The sequence below is a fragment of the Teleopsis dalmanni genome, chromosome 1, assembly GCF_002237135.1.
Source record: "Teleopsis dalmanni isolate 2A chromosome 1, ASM223713v2, whole genome shotgun sequence".
NCBI lineage: Eukaryota > Metazoa > Arthropoda > Insecta > Diptera > Diopsidae > Teleopsis > Teleopsis dalmanni.
In genome coordinates this window covers 131,247,938-131,272,833 of record NC_051846.1, presented here as the reverse complement: position 1 = coordinate 131,272,833, position 24,896 = coordinate 131,247,938, and the positions used below count along the sequence as shown (strand labels likewise).

General features: G+C 30.6%; 4 protein-coding genes across 6 annotated transcripts; 1 reads left to right on the top strand and 3 right to left on the bottom strand.

The window, feature by feature from the left end:
• Nucleotides 1-1,626: 1,626 nt before the first annotated feature.
• On the top strand, nt 1,627-3,789 carry LOC119668697. Its single transcript, XM_038078292.1, has 2 exons — nt 1,627-2,319; nt 2,373-3,789. The coding sequence occupies exons 1-2, from the start codon at nt 1,960-1,962 to the stop codon at nt 3,570-3,572; spliced, it is 1,560 nt and encodes a 519-aa protein (XP_037934220.1). The 5' UTR covers nt 1,627-1,959; the 3' UTR covers nt 3,573-3,789.
• An 8,444-nt stretch (nt 3,790-12,233) lies between these two features.
• On the bottom strand, nt 12,234-13,990 carry LOC119668696. Of its 2 annotated transcripts, XM_038078291.1 has the most exons (3): nt 13,904-13,990; nt 12,528-13,812; nt 12,234-12,470 (listed from the first exon to the last, which is right to left on the bottom strand). In XM_038078291.1, exons 1-3 carry the CDS (start codon nt 13,910-13,912, stop codon nt 12,268-12,270), a joined length of 1,497 nt encoding a protein of 498 aa, XP_037934219.1. In that variant the 5' UTR covers nt 13,913-13,990; the 3' UTR covers nt 12,234-12,267. The 2 variants fall into 2 exon arrangements, with proteins under 2 accessions (XP_037934219.1, XP_037934218.1); XM_038078290.1 differs by having other exon boundaries at nt 12,234-13,812.
• LOC119666133 (protein Flattop homolog) lies at nt 13,912-16,023 on the bottom strand. The gene is made up of 3 exons (XM_038075414.1): nt 15,985-16,023; nt 14,299-14,435; nt 13,912-14,238 (listed from the first exon to the last, which is right to left on the bottom strand). Exons 1-3 carry the CDS (start codon nt 16,021-16,023, stop codon nt 13,962-13,964), a joined length of 453 nt encoding a protein of 150 aa, XP_037931342.1. The 3' UTR covers nt 13,912-13,961.
• Nucleotides 16,024-21,917: 5,894 nt separating this feature from the next.
• LOC119668694 lies at nt 21,918-23,674 on the bottom strand. Of its 2 annotated transcripts, XM_038078289.1 has the most exons (3): nt 23,588-23,674; nt 22,212-23,496; nt 21,918-22,154 (listed from the first exon to the last, which is right to left on the bottom strand). In XM_038078289.1, exons 1-3 carry the CDS (start codon nt 23,594-23,596, stop codon nt 21,952-21,954), a joined length of 1,497 nt encoding a protein of 498 aa, XP_037934217.1. In that variant the 5' UTR covers nt 23,597-23,674; the 3' UTR covers nt 21,918-21,951. The 2 variants fall into 2 exon arrangements, with proteins under 2 accessions (XP_037934217.1, XP_037934216.1); XM_038078288.1 differs by having other exon boundaries at nt 21,918-23,496.
• Nucleotides 23,675-24,896: the final 1,222 nt, after the last annotated feature.

Genomic DNA, 24,896 nt, shown 5'->3' with positions numbered 1-24,896 from the left:
AAAGAATTTGTAAAAACCGATCAGGCATTCGATCATGTTTACGTGGATTTATTTACATTACCAGAGTGTCAGCATTATAGATAAGTGTTAACTATGATGAACAGGTTTAAGCGATGGCTAGACAGGTTAAAAAACATGACCTCAGACACATTAGCTATCAATTTCTACGCAGCCTGGGTATCACGAATTGGTGCACCGAAGGTTATAACAACAGACCGTGGAACACAATTCGAAACAGAATTGTTCAGAGCTGTGACTGACCTGTTAGGAACCACGCGAATCTGCCCTACGCCTTATCATGCAATACTGAATGGCATAGCAGAGAGGATCCATCGTACGCTAAAAACAGCGGTAATGGCAAGGCCGAAAAATGCATAGCTTCAATTACTCCCATCAGTTCTTTTAAGGCTACGAAGACATAGGAGCAATTTTTCGAACATAATTCCCAACCAACTCCTACAACGCCTCCTAATTCATGAAACTTCTTAAACAAATTTCGTGAATATTTGCTTGAGGTAGGACCAACGGTAGCAACACATCATAGCAACACGCCAATTTTCATACACAAACCACTCGACAATTACTCACACGTTTTCATACGTTCAGGCTACATCAAAAAGGCGCTACAATTACTATATACAGGAACGTATAAAGTTTTGAACAAAATAAGTGAACGAATATTCACAATTGAAGTATGTGACAAAAAATTGAAAGTATTATTCGAAATTTTAAAACCCGCATTCCTGGAGAATACAGATATTCTAGCAGTACCGAAGTAAATTTTATTAATCGATCCTAAACCAAAGCATAACACACTACCAGTTAAAAGGACGAAGAAAAACGTCACTTTCGTTAGAGAAGACCCGTTTTAATTAAGCAACAGTTTATTATAGTCAGACGGCAGAAACGAAAAGAAGATCACACTCACAAATAGCCTTCATCACAGTCCTCCGGCAATCTTCTACGACGGGAGTACTGTGGCGGATATGGCACCCACAGAACACGAAAAGTACGATGGCAATGCTTTAATATCACGTCCGATAAGAGTATAAAAGCACACAAGTAAGCATCCTTCTCTATGGCATTCGAGCCATTAACCCATAATCACGCAAAAAGTGAAGCTATAATGGTATTAGCCCCACAGGTACTTTTTATTTTTTCAATTTTATTAAATAATAATTATATTTAAGAAGTTCATTTATGGGAACATACAATTATTGAAGTATGCTGTAGACGAGCGTGATAGGAAATGATTCCAGATAAGTATTTATATTTATTTTTTTTGACGGTGTTAAAGCATTTTACTTCGTTACAACACATACCTGAAATCAATTAAAGTTAATAAAACTTCTGAATATTATCCTTTATAGTTATAATAATCAATTTTTAAAATTTCGCAGCATGTAATTTTTAACATTCGATTTGTGAACAAAAACATTATCTTTGCATTAAGGCCGTGTGCAAGTTCGAGTAAATTGAGGTAAAGTAAATTGAAATTTCCTTGGAATTTTTTACGCTGCACTTATGTAAATATTTATTTATTTATTTATTGCACTTATTATTTCTGGTCAAAAGTTTTTAAATATATTTATTTATTTATTAAACATCTTATCAAATTTTCACAAAGGTAACATCTAATTTACCCAGTTTTCATCTAATTTACCCTACTCGAAATTTTGGTAAATTCCAACATTTGCGCCATGCTGACATAATTTACTATTTCTCCAATTTACTAATAATTTACTCGAACTCGCATACGGCCTAAGTACAAATATCCGTTAATGATCACTTTCCTTTCCTGATGGTGTTCTTTGGTTTAAACTATCAACACAGTACGTATAAAAATAATTTGGCGGTGTTCTTAAATTCGACAGGTGGTGGTTTTTTATATAAACGGTTTGATCTTTTAATTGTTCGGTACGTTAAATTCGGAAAATAAGGACAAATTTGAAGAAAAAAATGTCTTTTAAACGCAAGAGAGGAAATGTAGATGACGGACACTTTGTTGGAAATGAATATTCTTCAACCAGTACCTATGCTTTAATACCAAAAATATTGGAATGTGAGCGTCCAAAGGAACAAACCAAACAAAATTGTAATCCATTTATGGCAGATATTTTGGAAGTCAAATCTATACCAAATGTAACAGAAAATAATAGTATTAAGGAAGATAAAGTATCTGACCAAAAGAGAAACCCGTTTGAGGTAATTCGTGATCCACCAAAGAAGAAAAAGCGTGTCTCAAAAATAAGTGGGGCGTGTTTTGAAAATCGTGCTTTGAATTTGAATGTGCCAGAAAAACAATTTAATCCTTTTGAGGTAAACTATAGAACATTATGTATTTATTTTTTTATCATAAATTTTTACAAAAGGTTCGCCGGGAAAATTTTCAAGCTTCGTCAGATTTAAGGCAGTCACACTATTATGTGAATGAAGCGTTAAATATACGTTCTCAAGATAATAATTCCATTTATAATCCTTTTGAAGTTGAACGTTGTTTCCAGAAACAGAATGAATCGAATGGAATCGAAAATCTGGGTTTAGTTGACCAAAACTCAGATTTTCTTACAATAAAGCTGCCTTTCCAACCTACAGTTGGTTGTAGAATTGATTTTAAAAATATTTCAATATCTGAGCTAACGCCAAGTAAATTGCTAGCAGAAAAACTAGTGTTTTCGCCACTTAATTCAGTTCATAAACAGTCGATAGGTTTAGTAAATGAAGAAGCTGCTCTAGACATTGGAAAAGAGTTAGATCGCTACCAACTTGAATTAGAGAACAGTATAAATGAAGCAAAATTACGTAAAAATACAAAAATAGTGGAATCAATTCAACATTCGTTAATCCTACCAGATAGACAAAATATTTTTAGCCAAGTATTAGAAAATGTTACTGAGGTGGATAACCTAGATGGAACGATAACTAATTTACAAAATAAAAATGTATCGGATCAAAATATCGTAACTGTTGTAAAAAATACAGAAACTAGTGTTAAATTAGTAATGGAATCACCACAGAACCAGGAAGTTGCAGATGTCTCATACGAATCAGAATCAGATGAAACAAATTTTAAGTTGCCTATTTTTGTACGTGCATATCGTAGAATACCATCTCAAAAATCTGTTATTATTGATAATCCTTCAGATGATAATGGCAGTGTTAAAACTGAAGATAATATGCAAACAAGTGTAAAGAGTTTTCTACGTAATTCTGTACGTAAACTTATTCATAGTAAAAATAAAGTCGATGATCAAGAAATAAAGAATTCATTGGAGAAGTCTGAAAACAATAGAAATATCGTTACATGCATTCGTCAGAGTTTGCGGCGCAAACGTCCTTTATTTGAGAAACAGTTAAATGATTTGAACATGTCTATTATTGACACTGGAGATCGAACGATGAAACTTAAATCTGTGATTCCTGAAACGGAATACATTGCTATCGAACAGTTGACTAATGAAAAAAAAAGTTCGTTGCGAAACAGTTTAAGACATCCTACTCGAGAGCTTCGGCATAAGTTGAAAAAATCGCTATTCCAAAAATCACAGGAACAATATGTACTACCAAAGTAAAATCATTCTGCTTCTTAAAAAAAAAAAAGAAGAAATATAAAAACATGAGATAAGCATTTTCCAACTTATTTTAATCATTCCAAAGATTTTATCTATTGTTTTTTGTACTTATACTTGCAACCAAATACTTAAATTGGTTACATAAAATTGTTTTTATTATTCTTATACGAGCTGCACCTGCACCCAGTTAGATTAGAACTGTATTTCTATTTTTATGCTTTAAATAATTGTTTGCTTATTGAAGGTTTTGGAAATTTATTTACTTGCATTTGAAATTAATTAATAAAGCTTTTACTTCATTTTGTTTAAATAATTGTGGAGTTTCAACTAAAGTGGCAAATTGTTAGAGCACATCATGACAACGTTATGATCAAAGAAGATAAAGAAAAGAAATTGAGAGGAAATTTTGAATAATTGTGCCTCTTTGTGTAATGTCGCAAAAAAAACTTATTTATTTACCATACTGGAATTGTCCAATATTAAAATCGGTGTGGTTTATAACCTAAATGTATCTTACATTTAGTATAAATTATTGTTATTAGAAAATCCATTGTATATATTAATTTTATTTTAATGAGTAAATATAGGCATGATTTTTTATATCAGTTTTACATAGAGCTCTAAGGATCGGCTTAGCGAAAAAATATATCAAGAACAGAGCCCTAAAATTATTCATAAAAATCGATATGTTAACCAACCCCGCCCTAACAAACCTTAAGTCCACCTCAGGACGCACAGGAAGATATGCTGACCTACGGTCCGTCATCAGTTAAAAGATAAAATAACGATAATAATTCTAGTATAGTTAAAGCACAGACAAATAATACACAGATTGTGAATGCAGAAAAAAAAGTGGACCCCTTTGATTTCATGGTAGCCAGCTTGAGTAGCCAGCCAAAAGCACAATCAGCTTTGAATTGTAGAACAAACAAAAGCTGTGTATAACACAATGATCTTAAGTGTTCGAAACATACGAAAGAGCCGTTGAATGTGCATATGAGAATGTGTGTGATATAATATAGAAATTGTTGCTATATTTTCTACTCATATTGCTAGTTTGGGTGCTTGTGTGATTTATATGTTAACAATTTTCTGTTTTGCGAACTTATGCTTCGATAGTTTTGCTGCATCAAGACGAAAGAGCAATCAGTGAAGTGTAATTTTTGGTTTCTATATTTACAAAATTTTGTTTCTTTTGGGTTAAGAGGAAATAGAGAGGAAAGGGCGTTCAATAGTATTATTAAAAAACAATATTATTATTTTAAAAATGTTTAATATGATTGAAAAAATAACAAGGAACTATTTAATTAAATAAAAATTATAAATAAATTTAATCTATTAAATTAATGCAGCGCAATGCATTTTTGCAGAAAAGTGTCTATAATAGGCATAAAATATCCCATTTGAAGTGTCAGTAATGCCAAACAGGATCTTCCACTCGTTTCTATATTAATAATCATAAAACCGCCATTAGTTAAAATTCTTAAGAAAGCATGTAGCACAGTTTGGAGAAGTATTAAGGAACTTTTAATACAAACATATTAGGTACGAAAAATACAGATCACATTCATTGAACTGCATGTCCAAGCTCTTTTGTCAGTATGATTTAAAGAAAAAAAAAAAAAACAAAAAACAAAATCACATATTGTACAATATATTTTTAAAACACGTATATAATTATTTACAGTTGTGAAATTTGTTAAAATGTGATTTACATAATTATAAATAATAATTATAAATATATAATGACAAAACACACTTCCGTTTCATCTGTAAATAAATTTGTATAAGTTATAGTTCGTATATTTTTGTAAAATAATTGCCTCTCTTAATGCTTTTGTAATTAAAATTAAATTTCGCCTGTTTTTTGAGTAGTATGATATTTGTGCACCTAATTGCAATTTTGGCATTTCACATTTTCTCAAAATGGATTTTTAATGTCAAAAAACCAAAGCAGACAACGAAATTTCTCAGAAAGTGCTCTTATTTCAGCAAATATCGTGGTGAGTAGGGACCGAGTGGTCAAAATAGTAAGACCGGCTGGGGAAATTCATCACGCACCATTGTGTAGCATTAAGGCTTTTGTTTTTGTACTAGGTGATACTTTAACCTCATTATACAAAATTTTGTATATTATTAAATGATTTAGAATTTATTAATAAAACTTCGATTATGCATGCTATCGAGTCCGAATTTTTATAATTTGAATAAAAATAATCAAATCTTTGATTTAACAAGTATTATTTTCTTGCTACCCTTTAGTGCTAATTGTTCGTATTTTTTGGATGAGTACATTTTGGCATTTCAGTGTATATAGCATATCTCTTCTCAGACTTTGCATCTATAAATAAACACCAAAATAGCCATTGTTTAATATATAAAATACTATATATAATAGCCAGTTAAAGCTACCATTGACTTACTACAATAAGTAGAAATATAACTTTTTATTGGCGGTTTTGATGTTTGTAATAAACGCAACGTATAATTTAATTTTTTTTATATATGGTATAGTTATATAAATTTAATAGATTAAATCTGGGCAGCTTTGCTTGCGTTGTAAACCTAAATGGAAGAGAGGAGTATGATGTATGTTACGTCACGCCACTTCAGTTGAATGTTTTTGGTATTAATTGGATAACAGCATTTGACTTATGGTAAGTGCCTATCACTTCATTTTGCAAACCATTTAAATAAACTACTAACAACAAATGAAACGACAAACGACAGTTGCTAAAAAGAAAAATGAAAAAATTTGTAGATATACCGGTTATTCTACAGGTCTAAATGACAGTCCAGTGTCAAATATATATCCTCATCTAATGCCTTACCAAATATTTTCCAAATTCACTAATAGTAGAAAGTCTTAAGCACAACTGACCTATCAGATGCGTTTTTCCAGATTCCAGTGGATTAAGAATCTCAAAGGCTGATGTTTATCAATACTCTCCCCGGTTTATTTAAAATACTTAGAATGCAAAAGGATGTTAAAACAGTTAATGAAATTTTCCAACAGATTATTGATCGCCAAGAAACATGAGCATTTGTAAGAACTGTAAATTATTATAGGGAGTTCATTAGAAGTATGAAAACTCTACGTGGTCCCTTAGACGAACTTTTAAAAAAAAGATAAAAAGTTTGATTGGAAACAACAGCATAATGAAACATTTAACAAAATCAAAAATATATTAACTTCTGATTTATGTCTTGATTTATGCTCTTCGATCCAGTGAAGACAATAATATTAGTTACTGATGCTTCAGATTAATGCAAGAGTGCAGTTTTCATGCATAAATTTAACGATCAAATTATAATGGTTATAAAATAATAATTGGTCATAATTTATGTTCGTCAGGTTTATTTTATTTAGCTAATATTAGATATGTGATTAGGAAGACGAAGTTCATTAGTAAATAAGGGATTATTAAAATTTATACCTTTATTAACTTTATGATGCTTTTTGTTAAGTTCGGAAGATATAGCTGCTCCTTCTACTTAAAATTTTTTAGGAGAAATTTCTTTAAAAAATAGAATTGTAAATTGATCTTGATATTCAATAAATAGTTTATTTGTTTTCGCAGCTTCTTACACCTTATACTTATACAGTCAAAATTCCATAACTCAAAGTCCAATTTTGTAACGAAGAGGTTCGACTTATGGAAACTTCGAGTTAGAGAACGAGTTATGGAAGCAGAATTGTATGTAATTTGATCTCTAAAACCTTGGTGCACTATTTTTGGTTCGAGTTACAGAAAATTCGAGTTATAGAAGTTCGAGTTATGGAAGTTTGACTGCATTTTTATAGTCAGCATGGAAAAACTAATTCAGGAGTTTATTTTCCTGAAATATTCGAGAATTTATATTATTAATATTACATTGAGTACCTTCAAAAATTTATTAATTTTAAAAAATGAAATTTTTTTTTGATTATATTTAAATAATTTAACAAAAACGTTGATTGGTGACAAAAATATAAAATTTTTTTTTAAATTGTGAAAAATTTTTCATTATGCAAAATAATATTTTGATTATTAATTAAAATAAAAATAATTTAATTTTTCTAGGATTATTATTTATTAATCAATGTTATTCTTATTATTTCGAAGAATAATTAATTTCTTTAAATAAAGTAATAATTATTGGGCTTAGGTCGTTTATTTAACACATTAATTTATAAAAATGTTTTTTGAATAAAATAAAAAATTACACTTTTTAAACTGTGTTAAATATTTAGTTATATTTTAATTTTTATACAAAATTATTTATATTACAAAAATTTCTGTCTTCTTCGTAGACCATCTTGAATGTATAATGATAATAAACAAAGAAAATTACATATTTAAATATATGTGAATAAACATATAAACATATGTATATCCAAAACGAAAAACCATAAATGACAAACATTGTTATCTCTTTCAATGTTTGACATTTTTACCATTTTAAATTTATTTAGTCAAAAGCAAAAACATAAATTCAAAAACAATAAAATTAAAATCAAAAAAAGCAAAAGTCTTAAGTGAACAAACAATGAAGGATAAATTATTTTAAATTTAATAATTATATATTAATTTTTTCTATGATTGATCAGAGACCTGTGTATTTGTGCAAGATCCTCTGTGTCTTTTTTGTAGTCTAGTCTCTGATTGTCCGGAACTTCAATGATGTGTGACATTTCCAGCATTAGTCTACGTCTATAATTTGACTCTTTGTTGATGATCTCTACTTCGTCAAAATTTGGAATATGGTTCATCATAGAGCAATGAGTTGCTAATGCTGTCTTTTGGTCATAGGGAGTTAGTTTGCTCTTTATGTAGTGTTTGTCACCAGCGATTCTCGTCCTGAGCTTGTTTTTTGTTGTACCAACATATACCTGCTTACATATGTTAGACCCGTCATCTCCACATGGAATTTTGTATACGACATCATGCTCATTTAATTTGTCCATTGGAGTTTTTTTGTTAAAAAATGATTTTTAAGTGTATTTCTGGCATTTGGATTTACTGAAATTTTCCGAAAACCCAGGGATATACGTCATAGAAAGATTAATTTTTGGTTGGGGATCGGATTTTGTTCTACGTACTGTATTCCCTTGTTTTAGAAGAGAATATATCGTCCGTTTGGGATAATAATTTTTAGCAATATGTCAATTAGAATTTTTTCATTTTTTTTATGAAAAATTGGATCGCTGATATTCAGTACACGTCTAATCAAATTTAGAGCTGTGTTCCGTATTATACGATGAGAGTGTTGCGAGTTGTAATTAATATATCGTTCAGTTTTTGTACGGTTTTGATACCAATTAATTTTAAGTTTATTGTTGTGTCTTATAACTATTGCGTCAAGATAGGCAAGTTTTTCAGATTCTTCTTCTTCTTCGGTAAACTTTATATATCTATACTAGCTGACCCGGCGAACGTTGTTTCCCCTTGCAATTAATTTTCCTGGCTCAGCTGAGTTATAATATTTGTTGTTAATCAACTTAACCTTTAGCATTTTAATGCGAAAATTATTTTGCATTGATTTTTTCTTTTGATCTACAAAAAGCCCACATGCATTACTTATGTTACAAATATTTTCATGTTACTTCAAATCCTTATAAGCACTACATTTTAAATGAAAAAAAGTTATTGTTTATCACTTAATCAGACTAAGTAATTATTGACCTCAGGTCTGCATACCTCCACGAGGAGCCTGCAACCATTCAGAGATTTGATAACGCGGTGTTGGTAAGTCTGTCAGATTTCGCAAATAATTTCACCGCAGCATGATTATAGGTGAGCCAATTTTTAATCTTAAGTTATATGGTAGCATTCCTGGTTTGTATAGTTGTCGTTTAGCAGTCAGTTTGAAACGGTATTGAACAACTGGATCAACTGGTTGTGATTTTTTAAAAATGGTTTTAAAATACCCACAATTTCTTACTCCTCCATCTGCTCGATATGGTTGTACTGGTAACGTGCGTTTATTTGTTGCTTCTCATCACCCATGAAGTAGATTTGCAGAAATTTGGGATCGTTATTGGGCATCGGCATTAAAGAACCAATTTGGTGATACACTTGGCCCCGAATCTTAAACGTTGATTGAAAGTTGCGACCATTCTCATTCTGAACGATTTTTGTTGTTCCAAATGATGTCATTTGAAAGCACGAATTAAATTTGCGAATTTTTCGAAAAAACAATTTAGATTGAGATGTAGGTCCAGCCAATAGTGCTTTCAAAGATTCTGGCGGCGAATTCAATGGTGGCAATACAACTTTTCCAGATGCGCAGCAGAAACCGGCCGATTCACCTTTGTATTTAAGTGCATGACAGTGTTGGCACTGTTTGTTCATAGCACAGATGACAATTCGTGAATGTGACGAATAGTCGATATCCGACTCATATTCAAACGCAAGGCGATGAAATGATGAACGTGTCAATGCGCAATACACTTGCAAACGCTGTTGTTCACGTGTTCTGAATGTGTTGGTGACTCGTTGACGGGCCAGTCTGTTGTAATTGTGAATTCCGAGTTCGTCGACCAATATTTCCTCCTCGTCCACGAAGACGTAGCATTGTTTTTCATTTTAGAGATTTTAAACTTTTTAAACAAATCAAAGTGAGCATGAATAAATTTTAAATTTCTAATATAAATGTACATGGATACCAAAAAATAAAAAATTAATTAAAAAGACATTATCCAGTGGGCTAAATTGTGAATCTAATCCTTCCTTCAATCCACTTGAATACACACAAAAAATTTCATCAAAATCGGTTCAGCCGTTTAGGAGGAGTTCACTGTCAACACACGTACAGAAGAATTATATATATAAGATAAATTATTTAGTGTGTGTAATGTACTCTCTATGTTGTCAATTTTTGTAACAGCAAATATATCGTCTACGTATTTGGTAAGCAGTCTGGCTTTTTTAGCTACTTCGTCCATCATTTTGTCTAAGATATTCTCCACCACAATATCTGCTACAATAGGTGATATCGGAGAACCCATTGGCATCCCTTTCGTTTGATTGTAAATTTTGTTCTCAAATATAAAGCAACTATTTTCTTTAAGGAGGAAGCGTAAAATCTCCATAAATGTTTCTTTATATGCATAATCTATTGGTTGCTTGGAAATAATGAGATTACATCGAAGGAAACTAGTCTGTCATTGTCAAAAATACATGAATTGCTAATTTATTCTTTGAAAGCAATAGTATCTTTGATATTATAGACACAAAATCTATCGTTATACTTTTTAATATAGATGCAATATATTGAGATAATTTGTGTGGTGGCGAATTTACACACGACGTTTTGGGTCTTAAAGGGATGTCCATCTTATGTATTTTCGGCTAACCATAGATTTGTGGTACCGTAGCTGTGTAAGTAATTAATTTATTCTTTTTTGCAATACCAAATGCATTCTCTTTGAATAATTTTTCGACTAGTTTGTTGTTTTTAGTCTATAATTTTGAGGTGGGTCTCATTTCAAAACTTTGTAAGTGGCAATGTCATTTTAATGGTCAACATTTTCTTTTTAAGACCCATAACGTCGTGTATAAATTCGCCATTACAGTTTGTATAAAAATTAAAATATAAATAAATATTTGACACAGTTTAAAGAGTGTAATTTTTTATTTTATTTAAAAAACATTTTTATAAATTTATATGTTAAATAAACGACCTAAGCCCAGTAACAAATAAAAAACAAATTGAATATAGATCTTAATAACAATTTATAATAGTAATAATTGTAATAAAATATTTATTTGATTAAAGAAGACTAATTTTTATATCTTTTGTTTTTTATTATTCTTTTTTCATAATCTATTATAGAAAGGAATATATGCTAGGGGATCTTAATATTAATTAAATCGAATGAATGATATTTCTGATTATTTTATCAAATTTTATAAGGATGAGATGGTTTAGGCTCAGTTTTTTATTTTATAGTAATTTGATATAATATTACTAACATTCGGCCAGTACTAGTAAAACATTAAAATTCAACTTTTGTAATCTTATTAATTATTGTTGTTCAATTCTATCCACTAAGTAAGCCATTGCGAAGCGAAATATATTGATTTACGACTTGCTGAAATTTGTTTATTAAGGACTCATTTTTCCAAGAACTCTATTATTTAATAGCATTAAAAAAACTAACCGAGAACTCAAAAAAAAATATAAATCATTATAATTATGGTTTTTTTCAATCAACTATAATTTGTTTTATTTAGTTAATTTCATTTTTTTAATTATGTGTAGTTATTTATTGTATTTTAAAAAATTCAAATATGATATAAGTGAAGTATATTTATACATCGGTTAATACAATTAATAAGATACTTTCATTTGTGATTTACAAAAGTTATTTTGTTAATTATTTTTAGTTAATTTGATTAAATTAATTTTTCTTTTTAATTTCATTTAATCGTTTAACTGTTTTACATGGTTGTTTTACTATAGAACTCTGTTATAGTCCAATACATTAAGATATAGTGGTTTTAAGACTTATTCACTCGTTTCAGATGTTATTTTAATGCTCACCTTTATTTTCTTACTACATGTCATTGTTGTGGTAATAACTATAATAAGAGAGTTAACAAAAGTGACTATAATTGTGAATTTATCTGCATATTGTATGTAATTCACAAAATTTGTGTTTAATAGCTGCGTTCGTTTATTTAAAATACTTTTATTATGTGTTTAAATATTATTTATAAACAGTTTGCAAAAGCGGTTTTCGTCGTTGTGCTAGTGGTTTATAAGCGTGTTGATATACACTAGCCAATCGCCAATGTTCAGGATATCCTCCCTGTCCTGCTCCACCTTGATAACTTGTAAAAGGGGGAACTAAAGTATCAATGCTATAATTTTTTCTTTTGTATGGATTTCTTGGCCTAGGAATCACTAAAACTTTATTAGAGTTATGGTTTCCAATACAACAACCACTATTAGAGTTAATAAATTCACCTGCTCTGTTGTATTTTGTGTTCCCAATTCGAAAAATTGATTTACATGGGTAACGCGTTTCAAAGTTATTTGTAGGACAACAAGCGGATTGTGGTGCTACTTTATGACAAAGACGAGAACGAGCGCGTCGGAAGAAACCACTTCGCTTGCAAGCTGGTTCCGTAGCTTCAGTCAAACAAATTGGACCACCGTCATCTGTACCTAAATATTTTTTACGTAAAGCCTTTAATTTTTGTTGAGTCATATCACTGGAAGTAGATTGGTATTGCTTGCTATAGCGCGGTGGCATTGTTTGGTTAAGTATATTCGAAACGCTATGTGAGCGATGCGGTATATCAAAATCATTTGAGTCGCACACACAATTATCATCTTTATCCAAATTCTTTCCAATAAAGTCAGTTTTCCTACTTAATATGTCTTTATCAAAAAAACTAGCTTCACCTAAAGTGTTGTTAAAAACTCCTGCAGAACGACCTGTACTGGTGGCAACATCTTCACGTGGTGTCTTAACATGTGTAAACACTGCAGGTCCAGCGGAGTCATTGGAGCCATCTATATGCATTGCACGTTGTGGTTCATCATTGGGATTTAAAGGAGTATAGTCCCAGCAAATTGCTAGATCCATTGCACTCATTTTTTTATTTTGATCTGCAGATATGTAGAGTGGACTCCCGGTTAAATTGTATGATCTCGGTACTACACCACAAGTTTTTGGACGATATACCTTTAATTTTGTGCAATGAGTAGGGCCAGCTTTGTATGACTTCATGCCAACTCCGGTGGCAACTGGATCAATTTCTAGACCAAGACCAGGTTGACCGCCTGATATTTGTAATTTTCGATATGCCAAATCTGCCACACAATCAGGTAAAGGTTGGTGGTCCAAGTTTTCACTATGCATACGTTTTGCTAATTCAAAATTTGCGTAAGCGGGTACTATTGGAGACGGGCAACGTTCGTTGGGTTTATCTGCTATGGAATTAACAGACTTAATCATATTATATTCTGAATTTTGCAATTCCTGGTTTAAGCATATGTCTTCGACAGGTGGCGAAAACGGTGTCTTCTTTGACGATGTATGTGACAAAATTGGTGAACATGTATTTAATGACAGATTTTTTTTTGTTAAATAATTGTTATATCTTTCCAGATTAAATTTATGCAAAGGCAATTCTGGTGCTATACTTTTATCTCTCTCATACTTTTGTCGAAGTAAAAGTTCCCGTGATGAATGCTGATGTCGTGGTGACGTGAAGTCGCCTGGTATATATTCTAAATCAGAGTGCTTGCAATAGAATATTATTAAATAAGAACGTAGTTATATATAAAATTAATAAAGTACATTGAACAATAAAAATTTTGCAAACTTAATTTACCATGTCCATTATTTTATTTTGACTAAATTTATTCAAATTGATTCTATTAAATTGAAACTTATTTGTTTTTGCAGACAAAGGCCAAACGTTGAGTTTTTCTATGTTTTTGCACCTTCTCTTGTAGTTTGCTGATATCTATAATACGTTTTATTGCCACACATTTTGGTTCACATATCGAGTTTTTAATTTCGTTACAAGTTTTAATTTCCTCTCCAAAGTGCTTATATCTGTTAGGGTTGGTTAAACAATAATTATAATTTTCAATAAATTCTCTTGTTATTCTTTTTGGTAACTCGTATGTGCTTTTAAAATTTCCCCATGGATGTTCGTCGGTTCTAAATTTTTGGAAATTAAAGTCTTATAGAATTAATAAAGATAAGTTCAACTGAAATTACTTTTTAATATGAGGAAGCAAATGTCCACTATTGTTGGCAATAAATGTTGTATTTCCTTGACGTGTGCGTGGTCTGGATGGATACTGTTTAGGTATTTCCCAATTTCCAAGACGTCTTGCATCAAAAGCACCTTCAAACTGAAATAACATGATTGATGTTAATATTTATGTATTGTAATTAGTATTACTTTCATTCACAGATTTGTTGAAAAACATTCCTCAATAAATACTGAACGAATATTAAAGGTACTGAATTTCTACACTACTACGCATCATATTGATTCAACCATATCATATGTATGTTGATATGATATCACATGAGATAAAATTTTTCTAACAAAATGAACTAGTAGTTTTGTTTTTGTTTATTTTTCATCAAAATTTTATTTAGACCAAATCGCAAGTGAAAGATTATTTTTACCTAAGCTAATGGAAAAATTAAAATATATTTTAAAATATATATTATTCTGGTCTTTTTCAAGATAGAATACAAATAAAATTTTTTCTTTTTAAACATACATTTATTTATTGCATCTTCTCTTAGAATGAGACTACCAATAAGTTGTACATAATATTACAACTTTTAATTTAACTATGCATTGTATAAAATTAAATTAAATAAAATAAAATAAAATAAAACAAAATAAAATAAAATAAAATAAAATAAAATAAAATAAAACAAAACAAAATAAAATAAAATAAAATAAAATATTTTAGTTCATTAATTTTAATTCGCCATTTTGACAACCATTTCTCCACCCGAAATAAGTGAGAATGAAGTTGGTTTGAAGCTAGCATAGCGGTTTTGTTTCGACATAAAATTGCCGTATCATGAGCAAACGTTGTGGTGACGACTGAGTTACTTATTGGGACACTTCCTTGTAGAACGCCAGCTTCTATTGGGAAATTATTAGAAGTATATGATTTACATTTAACTTTAAAACTTCTATTATGCAGATACGATTCTAAAACTGCGTAGACATTTGAAGGTAATAAACAGCGTATCTTATATAGGAGCCCATTATACCATACTTTATTAAAGGCTTATTTAACATCGAGAATGACCGCGGAACAATATTCTCTGAGCTCAAATGCACATCTTATTTCGTTCGTTATACGATTAACTTGCTCAATAGTTCCATGTTTTTCCCTTAAACCAAACTGGTGAGAGGGTATTAGGTTTTAACCGTCAAGGAATATCTTTATGTTAAAAGCAGGGCTCTTTAAAAGAGTTTAGAAAGGCATGGCAGTAACCTTAATGGCCTGTATGAAGAGGCAAGCGTGTGATATTTACCTGATTTATGAATCATAATAATCATGAATGTTTTCCACTCTGTTGAGTAAAAGCCAAATTTAATAATGTCATTAAAAAGTCATGTGATAAAATTTATAGCCAAAAGGGATAAGATTTTTATCATGATGGTTGAGATATAATCACATCCCGGTGCCTTTTTGCAATCTAACTTGTTTGTGATTATTTGAACAAGATCATTGGCCGTGATATTCATGTCAACAGATGGTACATGTAGATCCTGAGTGGGAAAGTCATAATGTCCTGTTGCAGGATTTGGTTGGAACACCTCTTTTAGATAATCAGCAAAAATGTTAGATTTTTCTTCATAACTTCGCGCCCAGTTTCCGAGAGAGTTTCTTATTGGAGAATCGAAATCTATGGGGGAATTTATACCTTTGCTAGCATTCCACAAGGATGAATGGTTTCTGCCATTTGGCCATAGGTTTTGAATATAATTATATTGCCTGATTTTGGTTTCCTTGCCTAATGCAGTACTGTGTCTCCTTTGGGCTTCCCTAAATAAGTTTTTCGCTGAAGGAGACCTAAATTTTTGCCATTCATGCCTTAATCTACGTTTTTATAAAACTAAATTCTCTATGTCAATATTTGTAAGTACTTTATTGGATCTGTAAATTTTATTGTCTTTAGGGGTGGAATTTTCTGCTGCTGAAATCAGAATTGAGTTTAAAACCGAGGTTGCGTCCTCAATATGAGATTTACACTTTATCTTGTAGTTTGTGTGTATGTGTGAATTGATGTACTTTTTATATTTGACCCAGTTTGTTCTAAGTCTGTAAACAAAATATAACTGGAGAGTGTTCAGAAGAAAAATCGCAGCTTCTGTATGTTAAGATAAAATTTCTGCTTATGGGTCATTCTTTTACAACTCGGACACCTTTTTGACCTCATGATCTCCGATATGGCTGAAATTTTTTATGAGTTCCTTTCATAAAATAAGAAGACCCGTATCTCGGGAAAATTTTTTGTGATTTTTTTCCTAGGAGATATGGACCCATGGGGTTTTGAAAATTGGCATAGTAGACACATTTTCAAATGGCTATATCTCAAGTTCTATAAAAGGTAGAAACTTGAAATTTGTTAATATTTAAGTACTAATATTAACCGTTAAATTTCAAAAAAAAAATTTCTCAAAAGTAGTTTTTAAATTTTCATTTTTTATATTTTATTTAGATTCAGTTTTAAATTTTACTACAAAATAAAAATTTTCAGGAAACCGTTATTTTTTTAAATATTTTAATATTTTTTTTCTCTCGCAAAACACATCATGCACATGCATACTACATTTCTATTGAATGAATTTTCAAAGAATATATTACATATATTCTTATATAATATTTTTGATTTCGATTAGTAATAAAATTCTACATAAAACCCAAAAATTTCAGGACGATATTGTAATTAGAAGTACTTTTAAAAATTTATTTATCTTTCATATCACACCAAATACATACACACGATTTTTCAGTTAAAAAAAAAAAAGGCATATGTCACAAAAATTTTTTTTTTTTAGTTTTGATTCAAATTAATATATAAATTCTACTTCAAAAATATTTCGACTGTGATATTCATTTTAGAAGTAATTAAAAAAAATTAATTAATCAGGTGTCCTTCACGTTACTCATACGCACCAAAGTACCATGAAATCAATTTTCGAAGGAAAACGATATAAAAACTTTTACTTTTTATTCCTGTATTGAATTTATCATTAAATTCTACATAAAAATGAAATTTTTAAAGACGTTAGTATTCTCAAAAGTATTTTTATTGAATAAATAAATCGCAAATTTAAAATTTTTAATATTCCTGCGGATAACTCTAAGAATAGCGATGAAGAAGATGACTCGCATCAATTTTAAAAAATCTGCAGGAAAATTTTAATGGCACAGCAGATAGAACTATGAAAATAAAAATAGTGGTCTATCCGAAAGGGTCACGACTTACTTCTCAAACGCTACAAAATGTATGACTACTGTTGCTAAAAAACTTACTTCAGAGAAATGAATCTTAGAAGACCCAAATCCAAAAAGCCACCGCTAGGAAAATATGTAACCAATAGAATTTTAAATTTTTACGAATGTGAAGAAAACAGTCAAGTAATGCCTGGGAAAAAAATCTGCGTATCCTTACAAATTGACGGATAAAGAACACAAATGCGAAAACGGCCCATTCTAACAATGAAGGATAAATTATTTTAAATTTAATAATTATATATTAATTTTTTCTATGATTGATCAGAGACCTGTGTATTTGTGCAAGATCCTCTGTGTCTTTTTTGTAGTCTAGTCTCTGATTGTCCGGAACTTCAATGATGTGTGACATTTCCAGCATTAGTCTACGTCTATAATTTGACTCTTTGTTGATGATCTCTACTTCGTCAAAATTTGGAATATGGTTCATCATAGAGCAATGAGTTGCTAATGCTGTCTTTTGGTCATAGGGAGTTAGTTTGCTCTTTATGTAGTGTTTGTCACCAGCGATTCTCGTCCTGAGCTTGTTTTTTGTTGTACCAACATATACCTGCTTACATATGTTAGACCCGTCATCTCCACATGGAATTTTGTATACGACATCATGCTCATTTAATTTGTCCATTGGAGTTTTTTTGTTAAAAAATGATTTTTAAGTGTATTTCTGGCATTTGGATTTACTGAAATTTTCCGAAAACCCAGGGATATACGTCATAGAAAGATTAATTTTTGGTTGGGGATCGGATTTTGTTCTACGTACTGTATTCCCTTGTTTTAGAAGAGAATATATCGTCCGTTTGGGATAATAATTTTTAGCAATATGTCAATTAGAATTTTTTCATTTTTTTTATGAAAAATTGGATCGCTGATATTCAGTACACGTCTAATCAAATTTAGAGCTGTGTTCCGTATTATACGATGAGAGTGTTGCGAGTTGTAATTAATATATCGTTCAGTTTTTGTACGGTTTTGATACCAATTAATTTTAAGTTTATTGTTGTGTCTTATAACTATTGCGTCAAGATAGGCAAGTTTTTCAGATTCTTCTTCTTCTTCGGTAAACTTTATATATCTATACTAGCTGACCCGGCGAACGTTGTTTCCCCTTGCAATTAATTTTCCTGGCTCAGCTGAGTTATAATATTTGTTGTTAATCAACTTAACCTTTAGCATTTTAATGCGAAAATTATTTTGCATTGATTTTTTCTTTTGATCTACAAAAAGCCCACATGCATTACTTATGTTACAAATATTTTCATGTTACTTCAAATCCTTATAAGCACTACATTTTAAATGAAAAAAGGTTATTGTTTATCACTTAATCAGACTAAGTAATTATTGACCTCAGGTCTGCATACCTCCACGAGGAGCCTGCAACCATTCAGAGATTTGATAACGCGGTGTTGGTAAGTCTGTCAGATTTCGCAAATAATTTCACCGCAGCATGATTATAGGTGAGCCAATTTTTAATCTTAAGTTATATGGTAGCATTCCTGGTTTGTATAGTTGTCGTTTAGCAGTCAGTTTGAAACGGTATTGAACAACTGGACCAACTGGTTGTGATTTTTTAAAAATGGTTTTAAAATACCCACAATTTCTTACTCCTCCATCTGCTCGATATGGTTGTACTGGTAACGTGCGTTTATTTGTTGCTTCTCATCACCCATGAAGTAGATTTGCAGAAATTTGGGATCGTTATTGGGCATCGGCATTAAAGAACCAATTTGGTGATACACTTGGCCCCGAATCTTAAACGTTGATTGAAAGTTGCGACCATTCTCATTCTGAACGATTTTTGTTGTTCCAAATGATGTCATTTGAAAGCACGAATTAAATTTGCGAATTTTTCGAAAAAACAATTTAGATTGAGATGTAGGTCCAGCCAATAGTGCTTTCAAAGATTCTGGCGGCGAATTCAATGGTGGCAATACAACTTTTCCAGATGCGCAGCAGAAACCGGCCGATTCACCTTTGTATTTAAGTGCATGACAGTGTTGGCACTGTTTGTTCATAGCACAGATGACAATTCGTGAATGTGACGAATAGTCGATATCCGACTTATATTCAAACGCAAGGCGATGAAATGATGAACGTGTCAATGCGCAATACACTTGCAAACGCTGTTGTTCACGTGTTCTGAATGTGTTGGTGACTCGTTGACGGGCCAGTCTGTTGTAATTGTGAATTCCGAGTTCGTCGACCAATATTTCCTCCTCGTCCACGAAGACGTAGCATTGTTTTTCATTTTAGAGATTTTAAACTTTTTAAACAAATCAAAGTGAGCATGAATAAATTTTAAATTTCTAATATAAATGTACATGGATACCAAAAAATAAAAAATTAATTAAAAAGACATTATCCAGTGGGCTAAATTGTGAATCTAATCCTTCCTTCAATCCACTTGAATACACACAAAAAATTTCATCAAAATCGGTTCAGCCGTTTAGGAGGAGTTCACTGTCAACACACGTACAGAAGAATTATATATATAAGATAAATTATTTAGTGTGTGTAATGTACTCTCTATGTTGTCAATTTTTGTAACAGCAAATATATCGTCTACGTATTTGGTAAGCAGTCTGGCTTTTTTAGCTACTTCGTCCATCATTTTGTCTAAGATATTCTCCACCACAATATCTGCTACAATAGGTGATATCGGAGAACCCATTGGCATCCCTTTCGTTTGATTGTAAATTTTGTTCTCAAATATAAAGCAACTATTTTCTTTAAGGAGGAAGCGTAAAATCTCCATAAATGTTTCTTTATATGCATAATCTATTGGTTGCTTGGAAATAATGAGATTACATCGAAGGAAACTAGTCTGTCATTGTCAAAAATACATGAATTGCTAATTTATTCTTTGAAAGCAATAGTATCTTTGATATTATAGACACAAAATCTATCGTTATACTTTTTAATATAGATGCAATATATTGAGATAATTTGTGTGGTGGCGAATTTACACACGACGTTTTGGGTCTTAAAGGGATGTCCATCTTATGTATTTTCGGCTAACCATAGATTTGTGGTACCGTAGCTGTGTAAGTAATTAATTTATTCTTTTTTGCAATACCAAATGCATTCTCTTTGAATAATTTTTCGACTAGTTTGTTGTTTTTAGTCTATAATTTTGAGGTGGGTCTCATTTCAAAACTTTGTAAGTGGCAATGTCATTTTAATGGTCAACATTTTCTTTTTAAGACCCATAACGTCGTGTATAAATTCGCCATTACAGTTTGTATAAAAATTAAAATATAAATAAATATTTGACACAGTTTAAAGAGTGTAATTTTTTATTTTATTTAAAAAACATTTTTATAAATTTATATGTTAAATAAACGACCTAAGCCCAGTAACAAATAAAAAACAAATTGAATATAGATCTTAATAACAATTTATAATAGTAATAATTGTAATAAAATATTTATTTGATTAAAGAAGACTAATTTTTATATCTTTTGTTTTTTATTATTCTTTTTTCATAATCTATTATAGAAAGGAATATATGCTAGGGGATCTTAATATTAATTAAATCGAATGAATGATATTTCTGATTATTTTATCAAATTTTATAAGGATGAGATGGTTTAGGCTCAGTTTTTTATTTTATAGTAATTTGATATAATATTACTAACATTCGGCCAGTACTAGTAAAACATTAAAATTCAACTTTTGTAATCTTATTAATTATTGTTGTTCAATTCTATCCACTAAGTAAGCCATTGCGAAGCGAAATATATTGATTTACGACTTGCTGAAATTTGTTTATTAAGGACTCATTTTTCCAAGAACTCTATTATTTAATAGCATTAAAAAAACTAACCGAGAACTCAAAAAAAAATATAAATCATTATAATTATGGTTTTTTTCAATCAACTATAATTTGTTTTATTTAGTTAATTTCATTTTTTTAATTATGTGTAGTTATTTATTGTATTTTAAAAAATTCAAATATGATATAAGTGAAGTATATTTATACATCGGTTAATACAATTAATAAGATACTTTCATTTGTGATTTACAAAAGTTATTTTGTTAATTATTTTTAGTTAATTTGATTAAATTAATTTTTCTTTTTAATTTCATTTAATCGTTTAACTGTTTTACATGGTTGTTTTACTATAGAACTCTGTTATAGTCCAATACATTAAGATATAGTGGTTTTAAGACTTATTCACTCGTTTCAGATGTTATTTTAATGCTCACCTTTATTTTCTTACTACATGTCATTGTTGTGGTAATAACTATAATAAGAGAGTTAACAAAAGTGACTATAATTGTGAATTTATCTGCATATTGTATGTAATTCACAAAATTTGTGTTTAATAGCTGCGTTCGTTTATTTAAAATACTTTTATTATGTGTTTAAATATTATTTATAAACAGTTTGCAAAAGCGGTTTTCGTCGTTGTGCTAGTGGTTTATAAGCGTGTTGATATACACTAGCCAATCGCCAATGTTCAGGATATCCTCCCTGTCCTGCTCCACCTTGATAACTTGTAAAAGGGGGAACTAAAGTATCAATGCTATAATTTTTTCTTTTGTATGGATTTCTTGGCCTAGGAATCACTAAAACTTTATTAGAGTTATGGTTTCCAATACAACAACCACTATTAGAATTAATAAATTCACCTGCTCTGTTGTATTTTGTGTTCCCAATTCGAAAAATTGATTTACATGGGTAACGCGTTTCAAAGTTATTTGTAGGACAACAAGCGGATTGTGGTGCTACTTTATGACAAAGACGAGAACGAGCGCGTCGGAAGAAACCACTTCGCTTGCAAGCTGGTTCCGTAGCTTCAGTCAAACAAATTGGACCACCGTCATCTGTACCTAAATATTTTTTACGTAAAGCCTTTAATTTTTGTTGAGTCATATCACTGGAAGTAGATTGGTATTGCTTGCTATAGCGCGGTGGCATTGTTTGGTTAAGTATATTCGAAACGCTATGTGAGCGATGCGGTATATCAAAATCATTTGAGTCGCACACACAATTATCATCTTTATCCAAATTCTTTCCAATAAAGTCAGTTTTCCTACTTAATATGTCTTTATCAAAAAAACTAGCTTCACCTAAAGTGTTGTTAAAAACTCCTGCAGAACGACCTGTACTGGTGGCAACATCTTCACGTGGTGTCTTAACATGTGTAAACACTGCAGGTCCAGCGGAGTCATTGGAGCCATCTATATGCATTGCACGTTGTGGTTCATCATTGGGATTTAAAGGAGTATAGTCCCAGCAAATTGCTAGATCCATTGCACTCATTTTTTTATTTTGATCTGCAGATATGTAGAGTGGACTCCCGGTTAAATTGTATGATCTCGGTACTACACCACAAGTTTTTGGACGATATACCTTTAATTTTGTGCAATGAGTAGGGCCAGCTTTGTATGACTTCATGCCAACTCCGGTGGCAACTGGATCAATTTCTAGACCAAGACCAGGTTGACCGCCTGATATTTGTAATTTTCGATATGCCAAATCTGCCACACAATCAGGTAAAGGTTGGTGGTCCAAGTTTTCACTATGCATACGTTTTGCTAATTCAAAATTTGCGTAAGCGGGTACTATTGGAGACGGGCAACGTTCGTTGGGTTTATCTGCTATGGAATTAACAGACTTAATCATATTATATTCTGAATTTTGCAATTCCTGGTTTAAGCATATGTCTTCGACAGGTGGCGAAAACGGTGTCTTCTTTGACGATGTATGTGACAAAATTGGTGAACATGTATTTAATGACAGATTTTTTTTTGTTAAATAATTGTTATATCTTTCCAGATTAAATTTATGCAAAGGCAATTCTGGTGCTATACTTTTATCTCTCTCATACTTTTGTCGAAGTAAAAGTTCCCGTGATGAATGCTGATGTCGTGGTGACGTGAAGTCGCCTGGTATATATTCTAAATCAGAGTGCTTGCAATAGAATATTATTAAATAAGAACGTAGTTATATATAAAATTAATAAAGTACATTGAACAATAAAAATTTTGCAAACTTAATTTACCATGTCCATTATTTTATTTTGACTAAATTTATTCAAATTGATTCTATTAAATTGAAACTTATTTGTTTTTGCAGACAAAGGCCAAACGTTGAGTTTTTCTATGTTTTTGCACCTTCTCTTGTAGTTTGCTGATATCTATAATACGTTTTATTGCCACACATTTTGGTTCACATATCGAGTTTTTAATTTCGTTACAAGTTTTAATTTCCTCTCCAAAGTGCTTATATCTGTTAGGGTTGGTTAAACAATAATTATAATTTTCAATAAATTCTCTTGTTATTCTTTTTGGTAACTCGTATGTGCTTTTAAAATTTCCCCATGGATGTTCGTCGGTTCTAAATTTTTGGAAATTAAAGTCTTATAGAATTAATAAAGATAAGTTCAACTGAAATTACTTTTTAATATGAGGAAGCAAATGTCCACTATTGTTGGCAATAAATGTTGTATTTCCTTGACGTGTGCGTGGTCTGGATGGATACTGTTTAGGTATTTCCCAATTTCCAAGACGTCTTGCATCAAAAGCACCTTCAAACTGAAATAACATGATTGATGTTAATATTTATGTATTGTAATTAGTATTACTTTCATTCACAGATTTGTTGAAAAACATTCCTCAATAAATACTGAACGAATATTAAAGGTACTGAATTTCTACACTACTACGCATCATATTGATTCAACCATATCATATGTATGTTGATATGATATCACATGAGATAAAATTTTTCTAACAAAATGAACTAGTAGTTTTGTTTTTGTTTATTTTTCATCAAAATTTTATTTAGACCAAATCGCAAGTGAAAGATTATTTTTACCTAAGCTAATGGAAAAATTAAAATATATTTTAAAATATATATTATTCTGGTCTTTTTCAAGATAGAATACAAATAAAATTTTTTCTTTTTAAACATACATTTATTTATTGCATCTTCTCTTAGAATGAGACTACCAATAAGTTGTACATAATATTACAACTTTTAATTTAACTATGCATTGTATAAAATTAAATTAAATAAAATAAAATAAAATAAAACAAAATAAAATAAAATAAAATAAAATAAAATAAAATAAAACAAAACAAAATAAAATAAAATAAAATAAAATATTTTAGTTCATTAATTTTAATTCGCCATTTTGACAACCATTTCTCCACCCGAAATAAGTGAGAATGAAGTTGGTTTGAAGCTAGCATAGCGGTTTTGTTTCGACATAAAATTGCCGTATCATGAGCAAACGTTGTGGTGACGACTGAGTTACTTATTGGGACACTTCCTTGTAGAACGCCAGCTTCTATTGGGAAATTATTAGA